The 25,052-nt window shown below is 43.1% G+C and overlaps 1 protein-coding gene across 1 annotated transcript; it reads left to right on the top strand.

Annotated features, from left to right (window-relative positions):
* LOC135552479 (ATP-binding cassette sub-family F member 3-like) lies at positions 1-24,818 on the top strand. The gene is made up of 21 exons (XM_064984137.1): positions 1-99; positions 9,919-10,066; positions 10,445-10,521; positions 10,795-10,850; positions 10,996-11,093; positions 13,542-13,664; positions 14,172-14,438; positions 14,609-14,689; positions 16,981-17,040; positions 17,121-17,177; positions 17,421-17,443; positions 17,569-17,624; positions 18,251-18,451; positions 18,673-18,749; positions 18,994-19,038; positions 19,131-19,263; positions 19,646-19,734; positions 19,844-19,935; positions 20,575-20,707; positions 23,465-23,552; positions 23,780-24,818. The coding sequence occupies exons 1-21, from the start codon at positions 27-29 to the stop codon at positions 23,936-23,938; spliced, it is 2,136 nt and encodes a 711-aa protein (XP_064840209.1). The 5' UTR covers positions 1-26; the 3' UTR covers positions 23,939-24,818.
* The last annotated feature ends 234 nt before the right edge of the window (positions 24,819-25,052 follow it).

Here is a 25,052-nt window from a genome sequence, read left to right as displayed (position 1 = left end):
TGTTCTTGTGGAAGAGCCGGTGTATCATGGCGACATACGTGGATATTCTGAAGAGCGAGTTTCCCGAAATTGACACCGAAGTGTTCGAATATATCACGGGTAAGAGACTGTAAATTAATGGAGATGGTGTGTGGATCCCGTACACTTTAAAATGCCACGGGCTTGATGAGTGGCGGACAACTTCTTTGCCACGCGAAGTAACGTTAGCTAGCATAGCCGTCCCAAACAGCATTGAGGCACAGTCAAGGCAGAGACTAACGTTAGCCTACACGTAACATGCCGGTAGTTAGCTAATAATCGGCCTATTTGAACCACTAACCAGATGAGCTAGGCTAGGCAATTTATTGCCTTCAATTAATAGCCAACAAAATGTGTACGTTTACCGGCATGAAATAATAATGATTAAATGGACTTAGTAATATTGCGATTTTCATGGGCCCAAAGTCGCAAAACAAAACGGGAGTTAAAACAACCTCAGCCTAAACAAGGAGGTGGGCTCAGGGACGTGAAAGCGTAATTTATCAGGTATGGGGAGGTTGGGGGTTTGGATATGAACCCGGACTGCGTTTCAAACTCAAAGTAGACAGCCCTAAACCCTCCGCCCTCAGGGGTATCCCCTCGGCCATATGTCGTCGGTCCAAATGATTAGCCAAGCAAGGGAAGTATGCAAAGTTAGCCGCTCAGCCCTCGTTTTTAATGGAGTTTGCGAGTGTACAATCATGTTCACTTCAGGGCCTGAAACGCCCCATAATTCAATTCGCCATGATTGTACATCCGCTTAGAAAATTCTGCCAAAACATAAAACCTCAACATGTAGTCAACATACAAGTGTAAGTAAAAACTAATGTAAATAAGTTAGAAATTGTGCAACTAATGCACAAAAGTCCCATAAAAGTAATGTTTGGTTAGCTTTTGGAAATTGTAGAAATAAAAGTAACTAGGCAGGCTAACATTAGTGAGCTAATTAATTTGCTAGCTATCATACAGTAGGCATATTAATAATTATATAGTTAATATACACTGCTCAAAAAAAATTAAGGGAACAATAAAATAACACATCCTAGATCTGAATGAGTAAAATATTCTTATTAAATACTTTTTTTTTTACATAGTTGAATATGCTGACAACAAAATCACACAAATGATCAATGGAAATCAAATTTATCAACCCATGGAGGTCTGGATTTGGAGTCACACTCAAAATTAAAGTGGAAAACCACACTACAGGCTGATCCAACTTTGGTGTAATGTCCTTAAAACAAGTCAAAATGAGACTCAGTAGTGTGTGTGGCCTCCACGTGTCTGTATGACCTCCCTACAACGCCTGGGCATGATCCTGATGAGGTGGCGAATGGTCTCCTGAGGGATCTCCTCCCAGACCTGGACTAAAGCATCCGCAATCTCGGTACCTAATGGCAGTCAGGCTACCTCTGGCGAGCACATGGAGGCGAATTTGCCAATCTTGGTGTTCTCTGGCAAATGCCAAACGTCCTGCACGGTGTTGGTCTGGAAGCACAACCCCCACCTGTGGACGTCGGGCCCTCATACCACCCTCATGGAGTCTGTTTCTGACTGTTTGAGCAGACACATGCACATTTGTGGCCTGCTGGAGGTCATTTTGCAGGGCTCTGGCAGTGCTCCTCCTTGCACAAAGGCGGAGGTAGCGGTCCTGCTGGGTTGTTGCCCTCCTACGGCCTCCTCCACGTCTCCTGATGTACTGGCCTGTCTCCTGGTAGCGCCTCCATGCTCTGGACACTACGCTGACAGACACCGCAAACCTTCTTGCCAAATCTCGCATTGATGTGCCATCCTGGATGAGCTGCACTACCTGAGCCACTTGTGTGGGTTGTAGACTCCGTCTCATGCTACCACTAGCGTGAAAGCACCGCCAGCATTCAAAAGTGACCAAAACATCAGCCAGGAAGCATAGGAACTGAGAAGTGGTCTGTGGTCACCACCTGCATGAACCACTCCTTTATTGGGGGTGTCTTGCTAAATGCCTATAATTTCTACCTGTTGTCTATTCCATTTGCACAAAGGCATGTGAAATTTATTGTCAGTGTTGCGTCCTAAGTGATTGTGATTGACTAGGAGTTACATTGTGTTGTAAGTGTTCCCTTTATTTTTTTGAGCAGTGTAATTAGACATGCAATCATATTTGAGTATAGCGCATATAAAGCTCACACAAGCTACCGGTGGCTGAAAACACAATCATCGCGGGATTAACAGTGACAAATGTCCTGGCAAGGGCGGTCCATTTAAAAATAAATTCCTCGCCCCATGCCCTACAAGTGAATACTTGTCAGACGTCATGTTGTGCGGTCCAAACAGTTAAGACACACCCTATCCCCCCTCAACCCTCAAATTTGGTGGACACTGATAAAGTATCATGACGTCTGACGAGTATACACTTACACTTCCAAACTTTCGAGTGGTGTCTCCCAGTGGTGCAGCGGTCTAATGCACTGGATCTCAATGCTTGAGGTGTCACTACCGTTCCTGGTTCAATCCCGGGCTGTGTTTCGGCCTCCGTCGAGATTCCAATAGGGCGTTAAATTGGCCCAGTGTCATCCGGGTTGGGGGAGGGGTTGGCTGGGGTAGGCCGTCATTGTAAAATAAGAATTGGTCCTTAACTGACTTGCCTAGTTAAAAATAAAGGTTGAAATAAAAATAAATATGCCCGTATCTCCGTGAACTAATTTAGACTAAAAGCCAATTAATGCTTAATCCAAAAATCTGGTCGCTGGCTCCAAATGGCGGTTATGACAATTGCGGCGCCTCCGGAGTCAGAAGGCCCCTCATCAATCTACACACGATACCCCATAATGACAAAGTAAAAACAGAAATATCACATTTACATAAGTATTCAGACCCTTAACCCAGCGCATTGTTGAAGCACCTTTGGCAGCAATTACAGCTTCTATTCTTCTTGGTTCTTCTTGGTTATGAAGCTACAAGCTTGGCACACCTGTATTTGGGTTTCTCCCATTCTTCTCTGCAGATCCTGAAGCTTGGTCAGGTTGTATGGGGAGTGTCGCTGCACAGCTATTTTCAGGTCTCTCCAGAGATGTTCGATCGGGTTGAGGTCCGGGCTCTGAAAAACATCCCCACGGCATGATGCTGCAACCACTACGCTTCACCATAGGGACGGTGCTTGGTTTCCTCCAGATGTGATGTTGGCATTCAGGCCATAGAGTTTAATCTTGGTTTCATCAGACCAGAGAAACCTGTTTCTTGCCTTTTGGCAAACTCCAAGTGGGCCGTCATGTGTCTTTTACTGTTGAGTAGCTTCTGTCTGGCCACTGTAGATTGAGGAATTTAATTTAAGTCTAACATATCTGAATACTTTCCGAATGCTCTGTGTACTTGGACACCCCTTCAAAGTGGTGTATTTGGCTATTTCAGCCACACCCGTTGCCTACAGGTGTATAAAATTGAGCACACAGCCATGCAATCTCCATAGACAAACATTGGCAGTAGAATGGCTTTACTGACAAGCTCGGTGACTTTCAACGTGGCACCGTCAAAGGATACCACCTTTCCAATAAGTCATTTCGTCAAATTTCGAATCTGCTCGAGCTGCCCCAGTAAACTGTAAGTGCTGTTATTGTTAAGTGGAAACGTCTAGAAGCAACAACGGCTCATCCAAGAAGTGATAGGCCACACTTATAGAACGGGACCACCGAGTTGTGTCCTCGGTTGCAACACTCACTAGTTACAAACTGCTTCTGGAAGCAACATTGGCACAAGAACTGTTCTTCGGGAGCAATGGCCGAGTAGCTGCACACAAGCCTAAGATCACCATGCGCAATGCCAAGTGTCGGCATTTGTGGTGTAAAGTTCGATTGGACAGTGGAAACGAGTTCTCTAGAGTGATGAATCACGCTTCACCATCTGGCAGTTCACTGGACAAATCTGGGATTGGCGGATGCCAGGAGAACATGACTTGTCCGAATACATAGTGCCAACTGTAAAGTTTGGTGGAGGACGAATAATGGTCAAGGGCTTATTTTCATTTTTTGGGCTAGGCCCCTTAGTTCCAATGATGGGACTTTGTGGCAAACGGAAAGCATTCCCAGAACATTGCAGGCTGTTATATCAGCAAAGGTTGGACTAACTCCATATTAATGGAATGAGAGATTCGACGAGCAGGTGTCCAAATACTTTTGGTCATGTAGTCTGTCTTTTTTTTGTTGCATTGGCAATTTACTGCATCTGCCTATTTCGCAGAGCTAGAGTGGTGTTTGTCAGACCATGAAACATCATTAAAATCAGTATTCTCACAAAATCGTCTGGAGCGTCTTGGAACTCATCTGAAGTCGGTACAGCCGACCTGCCAACTTCTGTCTGTAGCGTCCGTATAGTATGGATTACAAACTAATATGACCGTTCTGTGCCAAGGTGAGACTCTCACAAACATGTACATGTCGGTTGTTTTGCTCATCTCAAAGTCCCCGGTACCAGTTGAAAAAATTAATGGAAGTGTATATAAGGGACTGTTTAGTGCCAAAAATAAGGAGTTAAATACATAACAAAAATATAGATCTTTTTGATACTATAAGGGGTCTTAAAATTCCAAATGAAATTGCAAAAATAACCTTCGTATGACCATAAAACAATTCTATATTGCTTAGTAGAACCCCCCCCCCCCCCAGGCATGGACTCTTCATGGTTAAAGGGTAACTACACCCAAAACGTCTCCTAATGTGGTTTAAAGGGATTATTCAGGATTTTGTCAATAAGGCCCTTTATTAGGGCCCTATGAACTCCTTTTTACCCCGAAATAACCTTTTTTCAGTTATTTTTTTCTGATTTCTGTGATTTACGCACATTTGATCATCAGATAGTGTGTCTAATAATGTGAATGAATAAAACAGCAAACATTGAATAAGATATAACAGCAAATGTGTAATGATGCAATACATTGCACTATTCTTTTTATCAGGGCAAGTGCTTCAATACAGAGTTCTACTAAGTGTTTCATTATAAATGAAAAGAGTAATCTAGGAAACAACGCAGCAAGAAATAGGCAAAACCAAGAGTTACACTTGTGTAACTTGCATTCATTGTTTTTTGTATAAAGTGCTTCACATAAGTGTTTCATTTACAATGAAAAAAAGATTCATGCAAGAATCTAGGAAATAATGCAGCAATAGGCAAACTCTATGGGACTACCTTATGAGCTCCTATGTCTGTCCATTTCCATCTATCACAGACATCTCTATTGAAGTACATGATTGTCAGCCGCTTTGTGTTGAGCTCGGTGAGAGCCTCGCTTGTCTGTGAGTAGAGTCTTGTATTTGCTGAAACTCCTCACATTCGACTGAGCTGACTGTAGGGCACTTCAACTTCTGCAGCTGTTGGGAATCTTGCACTCAGGCCCCTCCAGTAATCAGCAAGCTCCAAAGCAGTTGAGGTCTCCCTGGACACAGTGCTGATAGGCAATCCATTCTTCACTGAGCTCTGTTGAAGGGCTTGCCATGGGTTTCAGTTGTGTGTAGGCTTCAATCTGTTTTTCCATGGCTGGAGCCTGCCTAGGATCGAACACCCTAGCCAGCCTGTAGACCTCTCTGGCTGGATGTATGTCCCAGTGCTTTGACAACTTTGAAGGCCAAGTGGAATGCATCATGGAGATGGTCAAGCACCTCCCTCCTCTCTCCAATCCCCATCTTTCTCAATAGCTCATCTGTCTTGGCTCCATACCCACATGTTTTTTCTGTTCCATTCACTAAGTAAGAGCCCAGATCCTCCATGACATTGTAAGCAGACACTGCTGTGGGACGGTGGGTTCCTTACAGGATTGACAGAGCTGTCTTCAGTTTTGAGCAGCCGTCCGAGAGGAAGGTTATCTTAACAGTGAGGGCCTGCACCTTCTCTGTTTCCAGCTGGCTGAAGATGTTTGTAACTGCCTGGGATGATGACTTTTCTGCCAACAAAAACTCTACCAATGAACATGCTCTGAATGGTACTTCACTGCCTCAAACCAGCTATTCCATCTGGAGGTCACTGCTTCAGGAGGAGCCTTGGCCTGCACAAACTCCTTCATAATGAGGAAGCTCACCTATCTTCTCTTTCTGGCAGGATTCTTGAAGGAGACAGATCTCATCCATGTCACAAGAGATGCAACTTCAGAGAAGTATTTGTAGCGCTGCCAGGTCTCACCCACCAGATTGATGACATGGCAGAGACAGGTTACATGGACACTGTTGGGCATCACTCCTTTCAGAACCTCCTTGTATGTCTTCAGGCAGTAGGAGACATTATCTGTGACCACTTCCCAGACATCATTCAGGTTCAGATCTTTGCTGTGGAGGGAGGCTAGTGTTGCTTGGGAAAACATTGAGTAGTTGCATCTGTCCATGAAAATGACATCTGCCAGAAAGTACTGGTTTTCAATGAAAGATGAAAGATAAGGAACAACTTTATGTTTTAACCTAAAATAATATTGTGACTAAATAAGTGTTATTTAAATTAAGTGTCAACACAATATAAATACAGCGATAGTTAGCTAGATGGAGAGGCAGACTGCTGCTGACATTATGCATCGCTATATTTCACCACGGTAGCTCGTCGTTTGGAATGACACAATTTGCATGTGGACAATTCAAATTGCAGAATGTAAATGTAGGTTATTGCAACTGTATATTAATAGGTTAAGTTCAACTCACCAATGACAATGTTTAGAACGCTGCAATCCCTTTGCATCTGTTGTCTCGTCAACAACCACCGCAAACTTCTTCCCACTGATCTTCTGTCGAACGGCAGTCATATGTCGGTCAAATATACGGGGCAGGTGAGTTTGACGGAGGCTGCTGTGATTTTCGGGCAACGCTCCTCCCTGTTTGCAATGCTTCACTAGAAGCTTTTCTAAGGGGATGTCAGACTCTACGCACACAGTCACAAAGTCCTGAATAAATGATCGTCTTGAATCTGCTGATGCTCATTACACTGGTAATGGTTGTTTTAGCACGGTGCTTTTCCTTGTTCTTCACATGGGCTTTAGACTTTAAGTAGTCCTCACAAGGATGTTTACGCCTCCAATCATTAGTATGTTGACAATTTGCAAAACAGCTTATCCCTGACTCATGATATTCCTTTGGGTATTGCTCTGCTCTGAATTTAGGGGTTAATGTCGAATTTTAGTTTTTTTGACGACTTGGCTGGTTACTACAATAATTAGGCCTACTTGTGATTATTAATACATTTCAGCCAAATTATGTAAAATTCTTCAATATTCCACGTTTTACTGTTGATTCAATTTTTATGACCAAATTCCACGATTCTGTCCTCATTTTCCGCATCACGGAACTTATAGGGCCCTACTTTATCTTCTTCCCCGGAGTCAGAGGAAGTCGTGGATACCATTTTTGTGTCTCTTTGTACAGTATGAAGGAAGTTAGAAGTAGTTACGCATGTGATATAACCATAGAAACTGCCACCATGAATTTAACTAACCTGTTTTTGGTGACACCCTTTTCACTTAATTGAGAACGAAGAAGCATCTTAGAAATGCCTTTTTCCAGAAACTGACATTTCTAACATATTGGGGCAAAAAAGTATTTAGTCAGCCACCAATTGTGCAAGTTCTCCCACTTAAAAAGATGAGAGGCCTGTAATTTTCATCATAGGTACACTTCAACTATGACAGACAAATGAGAATTTATTTGCAAATTATGGTGGAAAATAAGTATTTGGTTACCTACAAATAAGCAAGATTTCTGGCTCTCACAGACCTGTAACTTCTTCTTTAAGAGGCTCCTCTGTCCTCCACTCGTTACCTGTATTAATGGCACCTGTTTGAACTTGTTATCAGTATAAAAGACACCTGTCCACAACCTCAAACAGTCACACTCCAAACTCCACTATGGCCAAGACCAAAGAGCTGTCAAAGGACACCAGCAACAAAATTGTAGACCTGCACCAGGCTGGGAAGACTGAATCTGCAATAGGTAAGCAGCTTGGTTTGAAGAAATCAACTGTGGGAGAAATTATTAGGAAAAGGAAGACATACAAGACCACTGATAATCTCCCTCGATCTGGGGCTCCACGCAAGATCTCACATCGTGGGGTCAAAATGATCACAAGAACGGTGAGCAAAAATCCCAGAACCACACACGGGGGGACCTAGTGAATAACCTGCAGAGAGCTGGGACCAAAGTAACAAAGCCTACCATCAGTAACACACTACGCCGCAAGGGACTCAAATCCTGCAGTGCCCCTGCTTAAGCCAGTACATGTCCAGGCCTGTCTGAAGTTTGCTAGAGAGCATTTGGATGATCCAGAGGAAGATTGGGAGAATATCATATGGTCAGATGAAACCAAAATATAACGTTTTGGTAAAAACTGGAGGACAAAGAATGCTGAGTTGCATCCAAAGAATACCATACCTAATGTGAAGCATGGGGGTGGAAATATCATGCTTTGGGGCTATTTTTATGCAAAGGGACCAGGACGACTGATCCGTGTAAAGGAAAGAATGAATGGGGCCATGTATCGTGAGATTTTGAGTGAAAACCTCCTTCCATCAGCAAGGTTATTGAAGATGAAACGTGGCTGGGTCTTTCAGCATGACAATGATCCCGAACACACCGCCCGGGCAACGAAGGAGTGGCTTCGTAAGAAGCATTTCAAGGTCCTGGAGTGGCCTAGCCAGTCTCCAGATCTCAACCCCATAGAAAATCTTTGGAGGGAGTTGAAAGTCCGTGTTGCCCAGCAACAGCCCCAAAATATCACTGCTCTAGAGGAGATCTGCATGGAGGAATGGGCCAAAATACCAGCAACAGTGTGAAAACCTTGTGAAGACTTACAGAAAACATTTGACCTCTGTCATTGCCAACAAAGGGTATTTAACAAAGTATTGAGATAAACGTTTGTTATTGACCAAATACTTATTTTCCACCATAATTTGCAAATAAATTCATTAAAAATCCTACAATGTCATTTACTGGGTTTGTTTTTCTCATTTGTCTGTCATAGTTGAAGTGTGCCTATGATGAAAATTACAGGCCTCTCTCATCTTTTTAAGTGGGAGAACTTGCACAATTGGTGGCTGACAATACTTTTTTGCCCCACTGAACTTGAGGTGAAAAATCTATGCCTGTGGTTTGTGTGGGGCTTTCCTGTAACCCCCAGTAATGGACACCAAAATTTTTTGTACACCAGCTCATGGAGTTGTCAAGAGCACAGACAGATCTGGAACCAGGCTAAGTCTAGCTGCTTACAAGACTGCTTCATGATAACATGTTGCGTAGTGTCCCTCAGTGTGTTACTTTGTCTGAGAATCTACAGGTAAGATTGATCCTGAGCCATGTTCAGTAGCTGAAATTTTCAGTTAGACCACTGCACCACTTCATGAGATTTCTAAGGCACTGCATCGCAGTTGCTAGTTGTGCCGCTAGATATCCTGGTTTGAGTCCAGGCTCTGTCGCGACTGGTGAGACCCATGGGGTGGCGCACAATTGGCCCTGCATCATCCTGGTTAGTGGAGGGTTTGGTCGACAGGGATGTCCTTGTTCCATCGCGCACTAGCGACTCCTGTGGCGTGCCGGGCGCATGCACGCTGACACGGTCGCCAGGTGTACAGTGTTTCCCCCGACACATTGGTGTGGCTGGCTTCTGGGTTAAGCGGTCATTGTGTCAAGAAGCAGTACGGCTTGGCAGGGTCATGTTTCGGAGGACGCATGACTCTCGACCTTTGCCTCTCCCAAGTCCATTTGGGAGTTGCAGCGATGTGAGAAGACTGTAACTACCAATTGGATACCACGAAATTGGGGAGAATGAATGAATTGAGCCAACGTGTTTCCTTATTCTACATGTCAGAGGGCCATATGATTAGCATTTCTCTATCTGAAGGCTCTAAAAGCTGCATCCTTCTAAATGCTCCCCTGATTTCTAGCCTGTGGCATTCCTCTGTGATAGGTGTGTTGGACTGTGGAGGGGTGGAGTTTGAGGATGGAGAGGAGGTGTATGATGCGATTGGAGGGCTGTTGCAGGGGTCGTCGGCTGACTGTAAAAACGAGGATGACATTCGGGACATCTGTCAGCAGATGTTCAACACTCTTAAACTGTAAGTGCAACACACACACACAACCTTAAAACTGATCAAACAAATGTATTTATTAAGCCCTACTTACATCAGCTGATGTCACAAAGTGCTGTACAGAAACTCAGCATAAAACCCCAAACAGCAAGCAATGCAGGTGTAGAAGCACGGTGGCAAGGAAAAACTCCCTAGAAAGGCCAGAACCTAAGAAGAAACCTAGAGAGGAACCAGGCTATGAGGGGTGACCAGTCCTCCTCTGGCTGTGCCGGGTGGAGATTGGACCCAGAGACCTCTTTCACAACCAATATACAACACAAAGACTAATTGTCACTCACCAAAAGCTACTATTTTATGTATTTCCGCTTGCTGACTCGTAAAAAATATACTTGTCTATCCCATCAGGAGTAATGGCCATGCTGCTTCAAAGCAAGTGCTGCTCGACGCTCCGGTGCGGTTGTCTCAGATATCTGCAGAGTGTGGTGAGTCCCTTGTCTGCAGGAGGACTTAGGTATTCCTCTTTGTTAGCTTTACGGTCAATGTTTGATATTAATTTTGGTAGCCTGTTGACATGTAATCTGTTTTTAGCCTTTAAAAAAAAAGTGTTTTATTTTTTATTATACATCTTTCCCGTCCACTACTGCTCTTACTTCCTATTTTCTCTACCCTTCCTACCCCCTCTCCCATGTCTTTTTAATATCCTCCCTGACTTATTGTTGCGTCTCATTCCACTCCTTCTGTCTTTCTCGCCTCAGTATCTGTCACTAACGATGTCCAAGGGATCTGGATGATGAAGAGGGGCCAGAATACAGTAAAGTATTTTAGAATAACTTTTGTTGCATTGTAGCGTCTTGTGTATTATGTTTTTTGTCGAAGGTTCAAGTCAGCCTTGTAGCTATGTTATTCTCCTGTCAACTTCATCCACTTTGTCTTCTTCCACACACACACCACCTCAGACTGTGGACGCGAGGAAGCTAGAGAAGGCCGAAGCCAAGCTGAAGCAAAAACAAGGGAGAAGGAATGAACGGGATTCGCAAAAAACGACTAATCCACTGTGAGTTTCATATGCTTTTCATCTATACCCGAAGACTATGCAAACAGTTTATCATTGGCAATGGTGGAAAAAGTACCCAATTGTCATACTGGAGTAGAAGTAAAGATATCTTAATAGAAAATGACTCAAGTAAAAGTCACCCAGTAAAATACTACTTGAGTTAAAGTATTTGGTTTTAAATATACTTAAGTATCAAAAGTAAAAGTAGAAATGTTAAATACATTTATATTAAGCAAACCAGATGGCACATTATTTTATTTTTACAGATAGACAGGGATACACCAACACTCAGACACCATTTACAAATGAATCATTTGTGTTTCGTAAGTCTGCCAGATCAGAGGCGGTAGGGATGACCAGGGATGTTCTCTGTTTAGTGAGTCCTCCAGATCAGAGGCGGTAGGGATGACCAGGGATGTTCTCTTGAGAAGTGTGAGTTGGACCATTTTCTTGTCCTGCTTTGCATTCAACATGTAACAGGTACTTTTGGGTGTCAGGGAAAACATATGCCGTAAAAAGTACATTATTGTCTTTGGGAATGTAATAAAGTAAAAGTTGTGAAATATATAAAAAGGATGAAGAACAGTAACAACTTCTTAATTAAGAATATTATAACAATATGGAAGAAAATGAAATTTATTTTACAAGAACCAGAATCAGAACTTTATGGCATAATCCTTGGATAGCTTTTCAAAATTCATCAATTTTTAAATTGGTTCACATGGAAAACCGAAGGAATGGAAACCATAAATGACTTTGTAACAGGAAATATATATATTTTTCCATGACAAAATGTAAAAAGTAATTTTGAACTGTACAAAAATATAAAAGCAACATGTAGTGTTGGTTGCATGAGCTGAAATAATTCATCTCAGAAATATTTTCCATACCCACAAAAAGCTTATTTCTTTATGTTGCATACAAATTTGTTTACATCCCTGTTAGTGAGCATTACGCCAAGATAATCCATCTGACAGGTGTGGCATATCATGAAGCTGATTAAACATGATCATTACACGGGTGCATCTTGTGCAGGGACAATAAAAGGGCTCCCTAAAATGTGCAGTTTTGTCACACAATACAATGCCACAGATGTCTCAAGTTTTGAGGGAGTGTGCAATTGGCATGCTGACTGCAGGAATGTCCTCCAGGGCTGTTGCCAGATAATTGAATGTTCATTTCTCTACCATAAGCTGCCTCCAACATCGTTTCAGAGTATTTTACATTATGTCCAACCGGACTCACAACTGCAGACCACGTGTAACCATGCCATCTACATCTGGCTTCCTCACCGGCGGGATAGGGTTGGGGTTCTGAGGAGTATTTCTCTCTGTTATAAAGCCCTTTCGTGGGGAAAAATGTATTCTGATTGGTTGGTGCTGGCTCCCCAGTGGGTGGGCCTATGCCCTCCCAGACCCATCCGTGGCTGTGCCCTTGCCCAGTCATGTTAAATCCATAGATCGCGGCCTAATGAATTTATTTCAAATGACTGATTTCCTTATCAATTCTAATTCAGTAAAATGTTTGAAATTGTTGCATGTTGTTTTTAAAATATTTTTGTTCAGTGTAGATATTTTGGATTACAATGAAACTTAAATTGCAACACAATTTTGATTTGCAATCTTTTGGACATCAGAACAACCTTGAGGGAATCTTATGAGTAAGTAAAGGATGTTCATATGATAGGGAAGATATACTAAACCTTGCAGAGAGCATATCGAACTGACAGCCTATTAGAAAAAAATGTAAATGATTGGAACCAAGATTTAAAAAGAACTGATGTTAGTACAAAATGGAGTGGAAGTTGGAGCATAACTAACTAAATTAATTCAGTATAAACTAATGTATAGAATATATTATACGAGACAGTTCACATTCTACAGCACAACAGCAGAGTCCTGTCTATAGTAAGACTAATAATAACTCAATAATCCATGCTATCTGGGAATGCTGTTAAGTTTGAAAGTTGTGAGCGGAGCTAGAAATATTAGTGTAAATGTACTTTTAATCCATCTGTCTGCATATTTCAAGACATTACATACAGGGGAGGTAGTGAGATGCACTATTCTTTTCTCATCACTGAGAAGAAAAAAATAAGGTTTCTAAAAACGTAAACGTCAATCAATCCGCCATCATTGACACAGTGGAAAACATCTAAGGATTTCTTATTGAAATATTGAAATAGCCTGAGGAAAAACAAGTTGGTATAATTTAAGGCCAAGTGACACGATAATGCAGGCAATAGGGATGGTTTGGTATTGCGATAGCAAAATACACTTTTCCATTCACCAATGTGTGATGAAGTTTGGTAATACTGTCAGATTGATGTTTCACCTCTCTCTCCCTCTTACACCTTCTTCTGTATTTGCTCTCTGTACTTCTATCTCTTCGTGTCCCTCTGTGTCTGTCTCACTCGGTCCTTATCCCCTCTGTCTCTGTTTGTCTCAGGGTACTGGAGGAGGCATCAGCCAGCCAGGCCAGTAGTAAGAAAGACAGTCGCGTCGACTTGTCCGGGAAGAATCGCAGCTACGATATTCGCATCGAGAACTTTGACGTGTCGTTTGGCGAGAGGTGAGGTGTTAACCCTTAGGCTTCGTCCCAAATGGCACCCCATTCCTATTAAGTGCACTTCTTTTGACAAGGGCCAAAAGTATAGTAGTGCGCCATATAGGGAATAAGGTGCCATTTGGGATGAAACCTTACTTACGCTTTCTCCTACTGTATCCAGCACTGGAGCAGGTGATTCATTCTAATTAGCATCATGCAATGTTGTTAGCTGGACACCTTTTCCACCGGTATTTACCTTGCATGTAAAAGGCATTGTTGTGGTTATGGTCTCTACTTTCTGCAAATGAGTTAAGAATTCAACACAACTACCTGATATAAAATGGTGAGTAGCAGTGCTTGTTTATATAAATCACAAACTGAGTAAATCAAGTTATTACTGTGTAATTACAATTTTATGTAATTTCTTAATACGAGAGAGACAAAGAGTAGGCGAGAGACTGAGACAGTTCTTAGTCTCTACCATAAAGCAATATGCAAGCAACTTGTCTCTCTCTCGCTCTGTATTTCCAGGTCTTTGCTGCAGGGGGCGGAGCTGTCTCTGTCAACAGGTCGCCGCTACGGCCTAATTGGCCGCAACGGCCTGGGGAAGACCACGCTGCTAAAGATGCTGGCGAGCCGCAGCCTGCGTGTCCCTGCCCACATCACAATCCTGCACGTGGAGCAGGAGGTCGCTGGTGACGACACAGGGGCACTTCAGAGCGTGCTGGAGAGCGACACGGTCCGGGAGGGTCTCCTGACAGAGGAACGCCTGCTCAATGCGCGCATAGCCAACGGAACGTACGTCAGTCTTACTTACCCAAATTCTCCCCGAAGTTGACAACGGAGGGCTCATATTGGAAGGAGTCAATCCTGGCAGCCTTGGCAGACTTAAATGTTATTGTTGCAGGAATTTTAGATTTGAAACTGCAACAGTCACTTAACTCGCAGTTTATTCTATTCCATGTTAGTGCTGAAGGAATGGAAACTGTTCGACTGTCGGAGATCTATGCTAAACTGGAGGAGATTGAAGCAGACAAGGCACCTGCCCGGTAAAGAGCCACACTTAACATGTCTGTATATAATATATCTGTGTTTTTTACATTAGTTAGGGATGCACGATATATCGCTGAACATATCGGAATCGTACGATATTAGCTAAAAATGCCAACATCGGTATTGGCCGATGACAAGTTTAACAGCCATGTTAAAAATCGATGTCAAAGCTACCGTGCGTACCTATATAACGTGACGTAATAACGCCACGTCCAATTTTGCGCTACACAGCCCACAATGCAAAGCAGCAGCTACTTTTCCTGGGGTCGAGCAACATTAAGGCAGTTTATACAATTTTAAAAACATTACAATACATTTACAGATTTCACAACACACTGTGTGTCCTCAAACCCCTACTCTACCACTACCACATAGCATTCCATACCTAGCCCACAAAATGTCTGCTGTGTGGATTGAGCAGTCAACAAGTCCAGCAGTCATTTGAAAGAGTATGAACAAGTCAGCGAGACAACTCAAAGGCAAAATCCATTAATGCCAAGATAATGGACTTCATTGCCCTTGACAATCAACCATTCTCTGTCGTGGGTGATGTTTGCTTTCGCCGGCTGAACGAGCACCGGTACACACTACCAAGTGTGCTATTTTTCAGATGTCACCCTACCTACAGTAATAGCGTCACTGCTATTAGCTTCACGACATACTGTGGAACACCGTTTGAATCTTTGCATGTCAAAAAAGATACAGTAGCACTCAAAGCTGTACAACAAAAGTCTGCAAACAAGCACACACTGGCCACGAACAATGTGTTTACAATACCGCGTTGATAAATAATTTGTTTGACTGCAACTTCTGGGGCACCAATACATCCAGCCTGTAAACAATGACCAGTAGAAACTGTCATTTTCATTATTCTTAGCAATGATTTAGGAATCCTTGTGACTAAGTATTAGCTTGGTAGGTACTTGTTGTTCACCTATTGAAATTGAACTTCAGATCATGAAAATTGCCCAAAGCTAATGTTATAAGCAGCCAGCTAGCTTTGTGTTGTGAAGCAAGCCACAATAAGGATTAGGCATAAAGTGGAATTTGCGGTTTGCCTTCAAAATAAAAGTGAAATTAAATGAATACAAATAGTACACTTATGTCAAACTTTTATTTTGAAGGCAAACTGCAAAGTCCACTAGTGTGGCTAATCCTTAATGTGGCTAATTTAACATAGATGGGTCCGACCACCATTAATCAAATAAGAACTGTCTGATAAATGAGGGCTATTTTAGATGACACCTAGGTTGCTATAGCTACTGAAACAGATTGTCGTTTTGCTAAGTTTTTGGGGAAGCTATCTTTCTTTTATGACCAGTACTGTAGGTGTGCGAGACAACTTTACCAGCATCATAGCATACGTATCGATGAATCGTTGTGACATATGAAATACGAGTAAAACATGTATGAACGCGTTAAATGTATTATGTGACGTACAGTCATATTCAGGTCTTGATTGGTCAACAAGCTTATTTTACACGTCAAATAGTGTTATATGACAGTATATTTTTTGACACACAAAGACCCAAACAGCGTTCCATAGAAATCCTGGTTGAGAATGAAACGACTGAACAATGAAACAGCACAGCAAGTAAGTGAAAGAAATAGGTTTTGATGATGTTTTACTGGTAATGGAGACATATGTAAATGCCAACAAAATAACTTTTTGTAAAGGGTAGTGTGTGTGTAACCTTAACTAACTTGCCAAGTTAAATAAAGAACAAATTCTTATTTACAATGATGGCCCGGACGACGCTGGGCCAATCAGTCATGGCTGGATGTGATACAGCCTGGATCCGAACCAGGTACTGTAGTGACGCCTCTTGCACTGAAATGCAGGGCCAAAGACCGCTGCGTCCATGTGTGTTAACTATTTAACTGTACTGGAATGCTTAAAAGGCCGCAAAAATGTTAAATATTGGTATTGGGGTTTTTTTGTCAGTGAAAATATCGGTATTGGTGTGGTGCGTTTTTGTCAAGGAAAATATCGGTATCGGGTGGGTTTGGCTAAGAAAATATCGGTACCGGGTTTTTTTTTGTACGGAATTTCTCAATTTATAGACCATCAATTCAACAGACAGCCACATTTGTCTTCATTAACTATATCGTTTTGTTTTTTGTAAGGAAAGTATCAGTGCATCACTATTAGCAGTTCATTTATATTCATACATATTGTCAATGGTGTTTCTAAAACTGATGACTATGCAGTAGAATTGTAGCCAGTGTGTATGCATTTTCTGATTTAATGAGGTGATTGATTGATGTTTCTCTCTCTTTTACACAGAGCTTCAATCATCCTATGTGGTTTAGGTTTTTCTCCTAAAATGCAAACGCAGACAACCAAGTAAGTTACTGTGTGTGTGTGTGTGTGTGCGTGCGTGCGAGCGGATGTGATTAACTGATCTCTCGGTGTTCTCTTCACAGGGAGTTTTCTGGAGGCTGGAGGATGAGATTAGCTCTGGCTAGAGCTCTCTTTGCCAAGTGAGTTTCTCCTTGTCACTTCTTTTATCCAAAGGACAGTCTACCCAATTAAAATACAAGGACAGAGATTATATTACAATATTGATATACATTTAATAACTCTTATGAGCTGTTTCCTGAATCTCAATTTATAGACCATCAATTCAGCAGACAGTTTATGAAGACAAATGTGGCTCTGCTAAATGTTGTAAGGCTAGCTTCAACTCTCCAAATAATGTGTGTATTTTTCATTCCTTTTTTTAGGCCTGATCTTTTGTTACTTGACGGTGAGTGATTAAACCACATTAAGTATTTTTGTATTGAGTATCTTTGAACAGTTTGACGGTGTCCAATAGTCCATGCAAACGCCCTTTTGACTGACTCTCTGTCTTTCTGTCTGTTTGTTTCTCAGAGCCCACCAACATGTTGGATGTCCGAGCCATTCTTTGGCTGGAGAATTACCTGCAGGTAGGTTACTCATGCTTACCGACACACTTAACATTGCATGCCAAATCCAATCGGGTTCCCTTCTCCCCAAAGTGTGCACATTCTTACTATAGTATTTAAAAGCATTGGATTGGTGAAAGCATGGGCAAGCGTGGACTAGAGGGGCTTTCCGTCATATTTCTTACACCAGTCCAAGGCATGGGGTGTGAATGAGTGGGCATTTCAGGGAGAAGGGTGAAGAATAGGAACAAATGGAAGTTTGCATTGCTAGATTGGGGTGGGTAATTCTGATTTGCTGTCAACTTCTGCCTCTGGGGGTGCTCTTGAGCCAAAAAGGGGTCCGGCAACAACAAAAAGAGGCTCTGCTAAATTGGCAGGAGGGGCACACCCATGCATACATAGTTAGCTTCAAATGGATTGTTTGCTTTCACCACTTATGAAATTGTGTGCACTCGTTCAATACTTCCTACAAACCTACATTGGATTGGTGGAGGCATTGGCTAGGTGGAGTTACCACCATATTTCTTATACCACTTATTTTCAGTGAATTGAAGTGAACGAATCCTCCATTGGGAGGATGGAGAGATAAAGCATGAGCAACAAGTTCAACTTCCATATGGCCTGTTTAACTCCTCCGCCCCCCACAGACCTGGCAGACCACCATCCTGGTGGTGTCCCACGACCGGAACTTCCTCAACGCCGTGGTGACTGACATCATCCACCTGCACTCGCAGCGGCTGGAGAGTTACCGCGGCGACTACGAGAACTTTGTCAAGACCAAAGAGGACCGCCTGAAGAACCAGCAGAGGGAGTACGAGGCCCAGTTTCAGTACAGAGAGCACATCCAGGTTAGGAGCCCACACACTGGCTTACACACACCGTCCTGCTTACATACAGACAAACGAAAAGCCCTATGGCAAGCGTAATAACAATGCACTTTCTCAGCATTTATCTTTGTTGATTAGTGTTTGTTTATTTTAGATCTTGATATGCCTATTAGAATATATATTATAGTGTCTTATTACTATACATTATAATTGTGGATTGATCCCCTCCCTCTGTGTGCCAGGTGTTTATCGACCGGTTCAGATACAACGCCAACAGAGCTGCACAGGTGCAGAGCAAACTGAAGCTCTTAGAAAAACTGTGAGTAACCATCTATTTCAAAATAAGATAACATGCGCCCCACCCTGCTTTCTCTCATGTTGTGCTCCCTTGGGAATTACAGCCTGAAAGTCCAATTCATTGTAAAGGATAACTTCCGTCTTGCCAATGCATGATGACCTCTGCGTGTTTGTTTGCCTGTGCACAGGTAATGGTCATTGTAAAGAATATCTATTGTTGTCATCCGTCTTCCATTCCCTCACTACTCTTCTCTTGTCTCCTGCAGGCCTGAACTCAAACCTCTGGAGAAGGAAACCGAAGTCACCTTAAAGTAAGAGACCGCTCCTCCTGTCCCGAATGAAGTCAGGGTTCAATTCTCATATTAATCTGAGCGCTAACGTGCGTACGTGCGTCTGTCCACAGGTTCCCTGATAACTTTGAGAAGCTGTCTCCCCCGGTGCTCCAGTTGGATGAGGTGGAGTTCTACTATAACACTGACCAGCGCCTCTTCACACAGCTGTCTGTGTCTGCAGACCTGGAGTCTCGCATCTGCATCGTACGTATTAATCACACTGCTCTCAATCCTGATGACTAGTTCTAAATCACATGCACTACTAATAGTTAGGGGTGCACAGATGTGATCATTCTGGGTTGATGCCAATATTTTCTTTGCAATATCGACTGATTCAGACATGTTTTTATTTTATGGCTATTTTTAACCATCCTAGCACAGATCTGAACTACAAACAAGTTTCTATGTTCATAAGGCTAGTAAGAACATATCTTCGCCCCCACATCAGGTCACTGATATATTGTGCATCCTTTAACACTGTACTTTAAATCTGTGAAACACTTCCACGGACAATGCTCTGTGCAACCTTCCAACTGCTAAAGTAGTACCTACAGTCTCTCTCTCTCACTCTCTCTCTTTCTCTCAGGTGGGTGAGAACGGGGCGGGTAAATCCACCATGCTCAAGCTACTGATGGGAGAGTTAACGCCTGTCAACGGCATCAGACACGCCCATCGGTGAGGTTCCATGCTTGACGTCAGCCATGTTCCTCTACTGCTAGTGTGTGTCTCGGTGGGTGTGCGTGCAGGGAAGTGAACAACAGCTTTATTTCCCTTTCTCGCTCAGGAACCTGAAGATTGGTTATTTCAGTCAGCACCACGTGGATCAACTGGACCTCAACGTGTGTTCAATTGAGCTGCTACTCAACAAATTCCCAGGTGACCACCACCACCAAAACATACCAATACTTATTATTATCAAAGCCTGGGCTGTGTTCATTAGGCACCAAATGCAAAGGAAACTGATTGGAACATGACTACCTGGACTTGGTCCAATAAGAAATGTCCTGTTTTTTTGTTGCCTACCCTAATGAACACGACCCTGGTGGTTGTTACGGATCCCTGTAGATGGCATAGCTGACAACGTCACAAAGACAATGCACACGCTTCAATGGTGCAAAAGGCAGTGTGTTGTGATTCTGAATGGCCAGATAGCTCGCAAAAATGACATGAAGCTGTCGTGAGGAATCGTAGGTAGCTCTTTTCAGCAAGTTTTATCTTGTTCTTGAGGTGTTTTGACTGTCACTATATGCTAATATGACTCACATTTGCTAGCTAGCAAACCAACAACTGTAAAGATGTATTTGAGAGACAAGTGAGCAAATGTATTTGTTTTTAATAAACATTGGAGAATAAATCTATTTTACGTGCTGACAACAATCTAAACCAACCTGTCTTGGCCCAACCAAGTCTGTTTGGGCCAATGTTGCTTAACAACCAACCCATCTATACCCTGCAATCTTTGTAATTTGTAAACCCTTTTCTCTCTCTTGCTCTCTCCTCGTCCCTCCCTCCCAGGTCGTAACGAGGAGGAGTACAGGCACCAACTGGGTGGCTATGGGATAACCGGTGAGCTGGCAACTCGGCCGGTGGCCAGTCTGTCAGGAGGGCAGAAGAGCCGGGTGGCCTTTGCTCAGATGACCATGCCTTGGTAATGCCTTTTCATTATTACACTTCATGACCCCAATATTTCACACATGATTTCTCACAATGTCAGATGGTAATTTTATGGTAGTAAATTGGTTTTAGTTGAGTTGAAAAAATGTCCTTGTACAAGCAGTATACAACTTGACCATGATGTCTAATAATGGGATTACATTTCTCTATCCTTCCGATGCTAAACCGTCTCTGTGGCCTTTTCAAGAACCCATGGTAGTTGTTGCAAGAGTTGTGGTGATAAACCCGGTGTCCGGCTTAAATTCCCTAATGGCCTCTCATACCACCACGGCCACCTAATTATCATCCCCAGCTTCCAGTTGGCTTGTTCAACCTCACCTATCCCCTGTAACTCATCCACGGGTTGTTGCTGTACATGAGAACTTGTTTTCAACCAACTTACCTTGTAAATAAGAAATATACTGCCCTGATAACACTAGGAACAGAACTGGAGAGAACGCGATTCATTTAGAGAAGTGATAACACTAGGAACAGAACTGGAGAGAGAGGACATGAGAGAAAGCCATTCATTTTGAGAAGTGTCAAGATCCTATTGATGAGATGGTTATAATCCGCCACAGAATTTATTATTTGAGTTGCTGGCAGTGAAGCACCCCTAATAATATTGTTGGAATAGCTCAATGCCGATTGGTAAAAAAAATGTAGAATTTGGCGGTATCAATGTATATCAAAACCACTACTACTAGGTGGCGTTGTATTAAGTATTCAGAGTCTAATGCTCCGCCCCACCACCCCGTTTGACATATAACCACAGAATTTGGTATAAAGAAATATGAATAACTTGTCTTCGCTGTATCACCTTTAAACTGATTAAGGCTCTTGACGACTCTAGTAGGAAGGTGTATTTCAAAACAGGTGTTAATATAAAAACCTCCAACAGCTAGCATTTATGCTAAAAAGAGATTCTTCAAATAAGGTCAAGAGATTTGGAGATTACAGCGTTTGTTAGTCCCAACAAAGTTTGCAAAGGAATAATTGCTACGTCAAACAGCCATTTCATGACGCTATAAATAATTTATTATACACTGCTCAAAAAAATAAAGGGAACACTTAAACAACACAATGTAACTTGAAGTCAATCACAATTCTGTGAAATCAAACTGTCCACTTAGGAAGCAACACTGATTGACAATAAATTTCACATGCTGTTGTGCAAATGGAATAGACAACAGGTGGAAATTATAGGCAATTAGCAAGACCCCCCCCCCCCCCCCCCAATAAAGGAGTGGTTCTGCAGGTGATAACCACAGACCACTACTCAGTTCCTATGCTTCCTGGCTGATGTTTTGGTCACTTTTGAATGCTGGCGGTGCTTTCACTCTAGCATGAGACGGAGTCTACAACCCACACAAGTGGCCCAGGTAGTGCAGCTCATCCAGGATGGCACATCAATGTGAGCTGTGGCAAGAAGGTTTGCTGTGTCTGTCAGCATAGTGTCCAGAGCATGGAGGCGCTACCAGGAGACAGGCCAGTACATCAGGAGACGTGGAGGAGGCCGTAGGAGGGCAACAACCCAGCAGGACCGCTACCTCCGCCTTTGTGCAAGGAGGAGCAGGAGGAGACCTGCCAGAGCAAAATGACCTCCAGCAGGCTACAAATTTGCATGTGTCTGTTCATACAGTCAGAAACAGACTTCATGAGGGTGGTATGAGGGTTCCGACGTCCACAGGTGGGGGTTGTGCTTACAGCCCAACACCGTGCAGGACGTTTGGCATTTGCCAAAGAACACCAAGATCGGCAAATTCACAACTGGCGCCCTGTGCTCTTCACAGATGAAAGCAGGTTCACACTGAGCACGTGACAGAGTCTGGAGGCGCCGTGGAGAACGTTCTGCTGCCTGCAACATCCTCCAGCATGACCGGTATGGTGTGGGGTGGCATTTCTTTGGGGGGCCGCACAGCCCTCCATGTGCTCGCCAGAGGAAGCCTGACTGCCATTAGGTACCGAGATGAGATCCTCAGACCCCTTGTGAGACCATATGCTGGTGCGGTTGGCCCTGGGTTCCTCCTAATGCAAGACAATGCTAGACCTCATGTGGCTGGAGTGTGTCAGCAGTTCCTGCAAGAGGAAGGCATTGATGCTATGGATTGGCCCACCCGTTCCCCAGACCTGAATCCAATTGAGCACATCTGGGACATCATGTTTCGCTCCATCCACCAACGCCACGTTGCACCACAGACTGTCCAGGAGTTGGCAGATGCTTTAGTCCAGTTCTGGGAGGAGATCCCTCAGGAGACCATCCGCCACCTCATCAGGAGCATGCCCAGGAGTTGTAGGGAGGTCAAACAGGCACGTGGAGGCCACACACACTACTGAGCCTAATTTTGACTTGTTTTAAGGACATTACATCAAAGTTTGATCAGCCTATGGTGTGATTTTCCACTTTAATTTTGAGTGTGACTCCAAATCCAGACCTCCATGGGTTGATACAATTGATTTCCATTGATAATTTCTGTGTGATTTTGTTGCACATTCAACTATGTAAAGAAAAAAATATTTAATTAGAATATTTCATTCATTCAGATCTAGGATGTGTTATTTTAGTGTTCCCTTAATTTATTTGAGCAGTGTATTTAGTGAACACTTGCACATAGTATTTTGAATTGTTACATGTACAAGGATGTATAATGCTTCAATGCAGCTGTCTCTTTCAGCCTGCTCATAAACCAGCATCCTGTTTCATTGCTGCTTGCAGCTATAATTTGTCTCTTACTCACGTATTCTCTCTCAGCCCAAACTTCTATATCCTTGACGAGCCGACCAATCACCTGGACATGGAAACGATCGAGGCGCTAGCGAAGGCGCTCAACAAATTCAAAGTAAGCTTGTTAATTAAACTAGAAGTTGCTGAGAAAATATCTTTATTTAGCTCACAATGTTAATCAATAGAGTAAATCTGGAGAAAACTTATCCATGAAATCGGTTTTCTTTAAACAGCCACTACAAGCTTAATTTGGCAAACAATCAATGGAAGTGATAGCACTTGAACACTTGGAAGTTTTAATGTGCATATATGCCCTTTTTTTAAACTCCATCCTCTCCTCAGGGTGGGGTGGTCCTTGTCTCTCACGACGAGCGTCTGATCCGGATGGTGTGCAGAGAGCTGTGGGTCTGTGAGCACGGGAACGTGCGGCGAGTGGAGGGGGGCTTTGACGAGTACCGGGATATCTTGCAGGAACAGTTCCGCAAGGAGGGCTACCTGTGAGGGACAGGAAGGACTTTCCAAAACCTACCACCCCAGGCAACTTGCCCATTATGCCAACTATGACAGACATGCCAAGTTACCAATTGACTTCAACCCCAATAACCTAAAGCCCCCCCACTCTCTATTCCCCGACTGCCAATCATCATCCTCAGAGTGAGAACTGAGTTTTACTGGCTGCTTTCCCATCATCCTCTCTGCTCCCCCACACCACCGTTTGTGTTTTGTTTGCCATTTAGCTCGGCCCGGCAGTTCAAAGTGACATACTCTTGTCTATTGTCCTGAAGCAGGCAGGTTTTAGGCTACATGGAGTGCAAACTCTGTCCAAATGGAATGTCAATTGTGCCTGCACTCTGTATACTCAAACTGCTCCGGCCTCCCCACTCCCAACCTTCCTCATCATAATAGTTGGAGCTGGTTTGGTTCACTTATCATCAAGGAGGATAGTTCATCTTGTGAAGGTGGGGGTGCTGTACCCTCTAACTGTTAACCCCATGTGGGCAACCATCTTGGAATAATGCTACATCCTTTTAGCTCTTAGTAATATCAGTTTAGGGCCGAATATGTACATCAGAAAATTAACAAAAATTCTCGATTTCTTAATCCGTGTCGAATATGTGTGCATGTGTTATATGTGATTGAGTGGGAGAGAGAGAGCGAGGATACATTTCAAGTGCATATGGATTGATTTTTCTCCTGAACATGTGTGTTCTTGGAAGGAGAGGGAGCATCTCTTTTGTCAGTGGAACCAGGGGTGAAGCTGAAATGACTCCCTGTTCCCAACATAGTGTAGTATTTTGGCAACTAGCCAAAATGGTGTCATTTCAGACACCCCTGGTCTTGTTCATTAGGCACCAAACTAAATAAAACAGTCTGAAACAGGGAGGGATTACGTGGACTTGTCCTATAAGAAATGCTCATTTTCTGTTGCAAAATTTTTCCTGTTGCATGCCCGAATGAAGACAATCCTGGAAACGTCCATATCTGTGTCAGCATGGGAAACTACCAGCACAAAAACAATGATTTCTACAACAGCAGCAGCTGGCTCCAAGTCTCTCTGCTGCTTCTTCCCCACAATCTCCAACCAAGTAAAGTATTTAAGCAAAAAGGAACCAAG

The sequence above is a fragment of the Oncorhynchus masou genome, chromosome 13, assembly GCF_036934945.1.
Source record: "Oncorhynchus masou masou isolate Uvic2021 chromosome 13, UVic_Omas_1.1, whole genome shotgun sequence".
Classification (NCBI taxonomy): Eukaryota; Metazoa; Chordata; class Actinopteri; order Salmoniformes; family Salmonidae; genus Oncorhynchus; species Oncorhynchus masou.
This window is presented reverse-complemented; position numbering and strand designations above follow the sequence as displayed.

Excerpts from the sequence above, each read along its gene's own strand:
- LOC135552479 (XM_064984137.1), top strand. The coding sequence starts at position 27 with ATGGCGACATACGTGGATATTCTGAAGAGCGAGTTTCCCGAAATTGAC. Across the intron at positions 11,094-13,541 it reads CAAAAAACGACTAATCCACT|GGTACTGGAGGAGGCATCAG; the intron begins GTGAGTTTCATA and ends TGTTTGTCTCAG. Across the intron at positions 19,264-19,645 it reads TGGAGTCTCGCATCTGCATC|GTGGGTGAGAACGGGGCGGG; the intron begins GTACGTATTAAT and ends TCTTTCTCTCAG.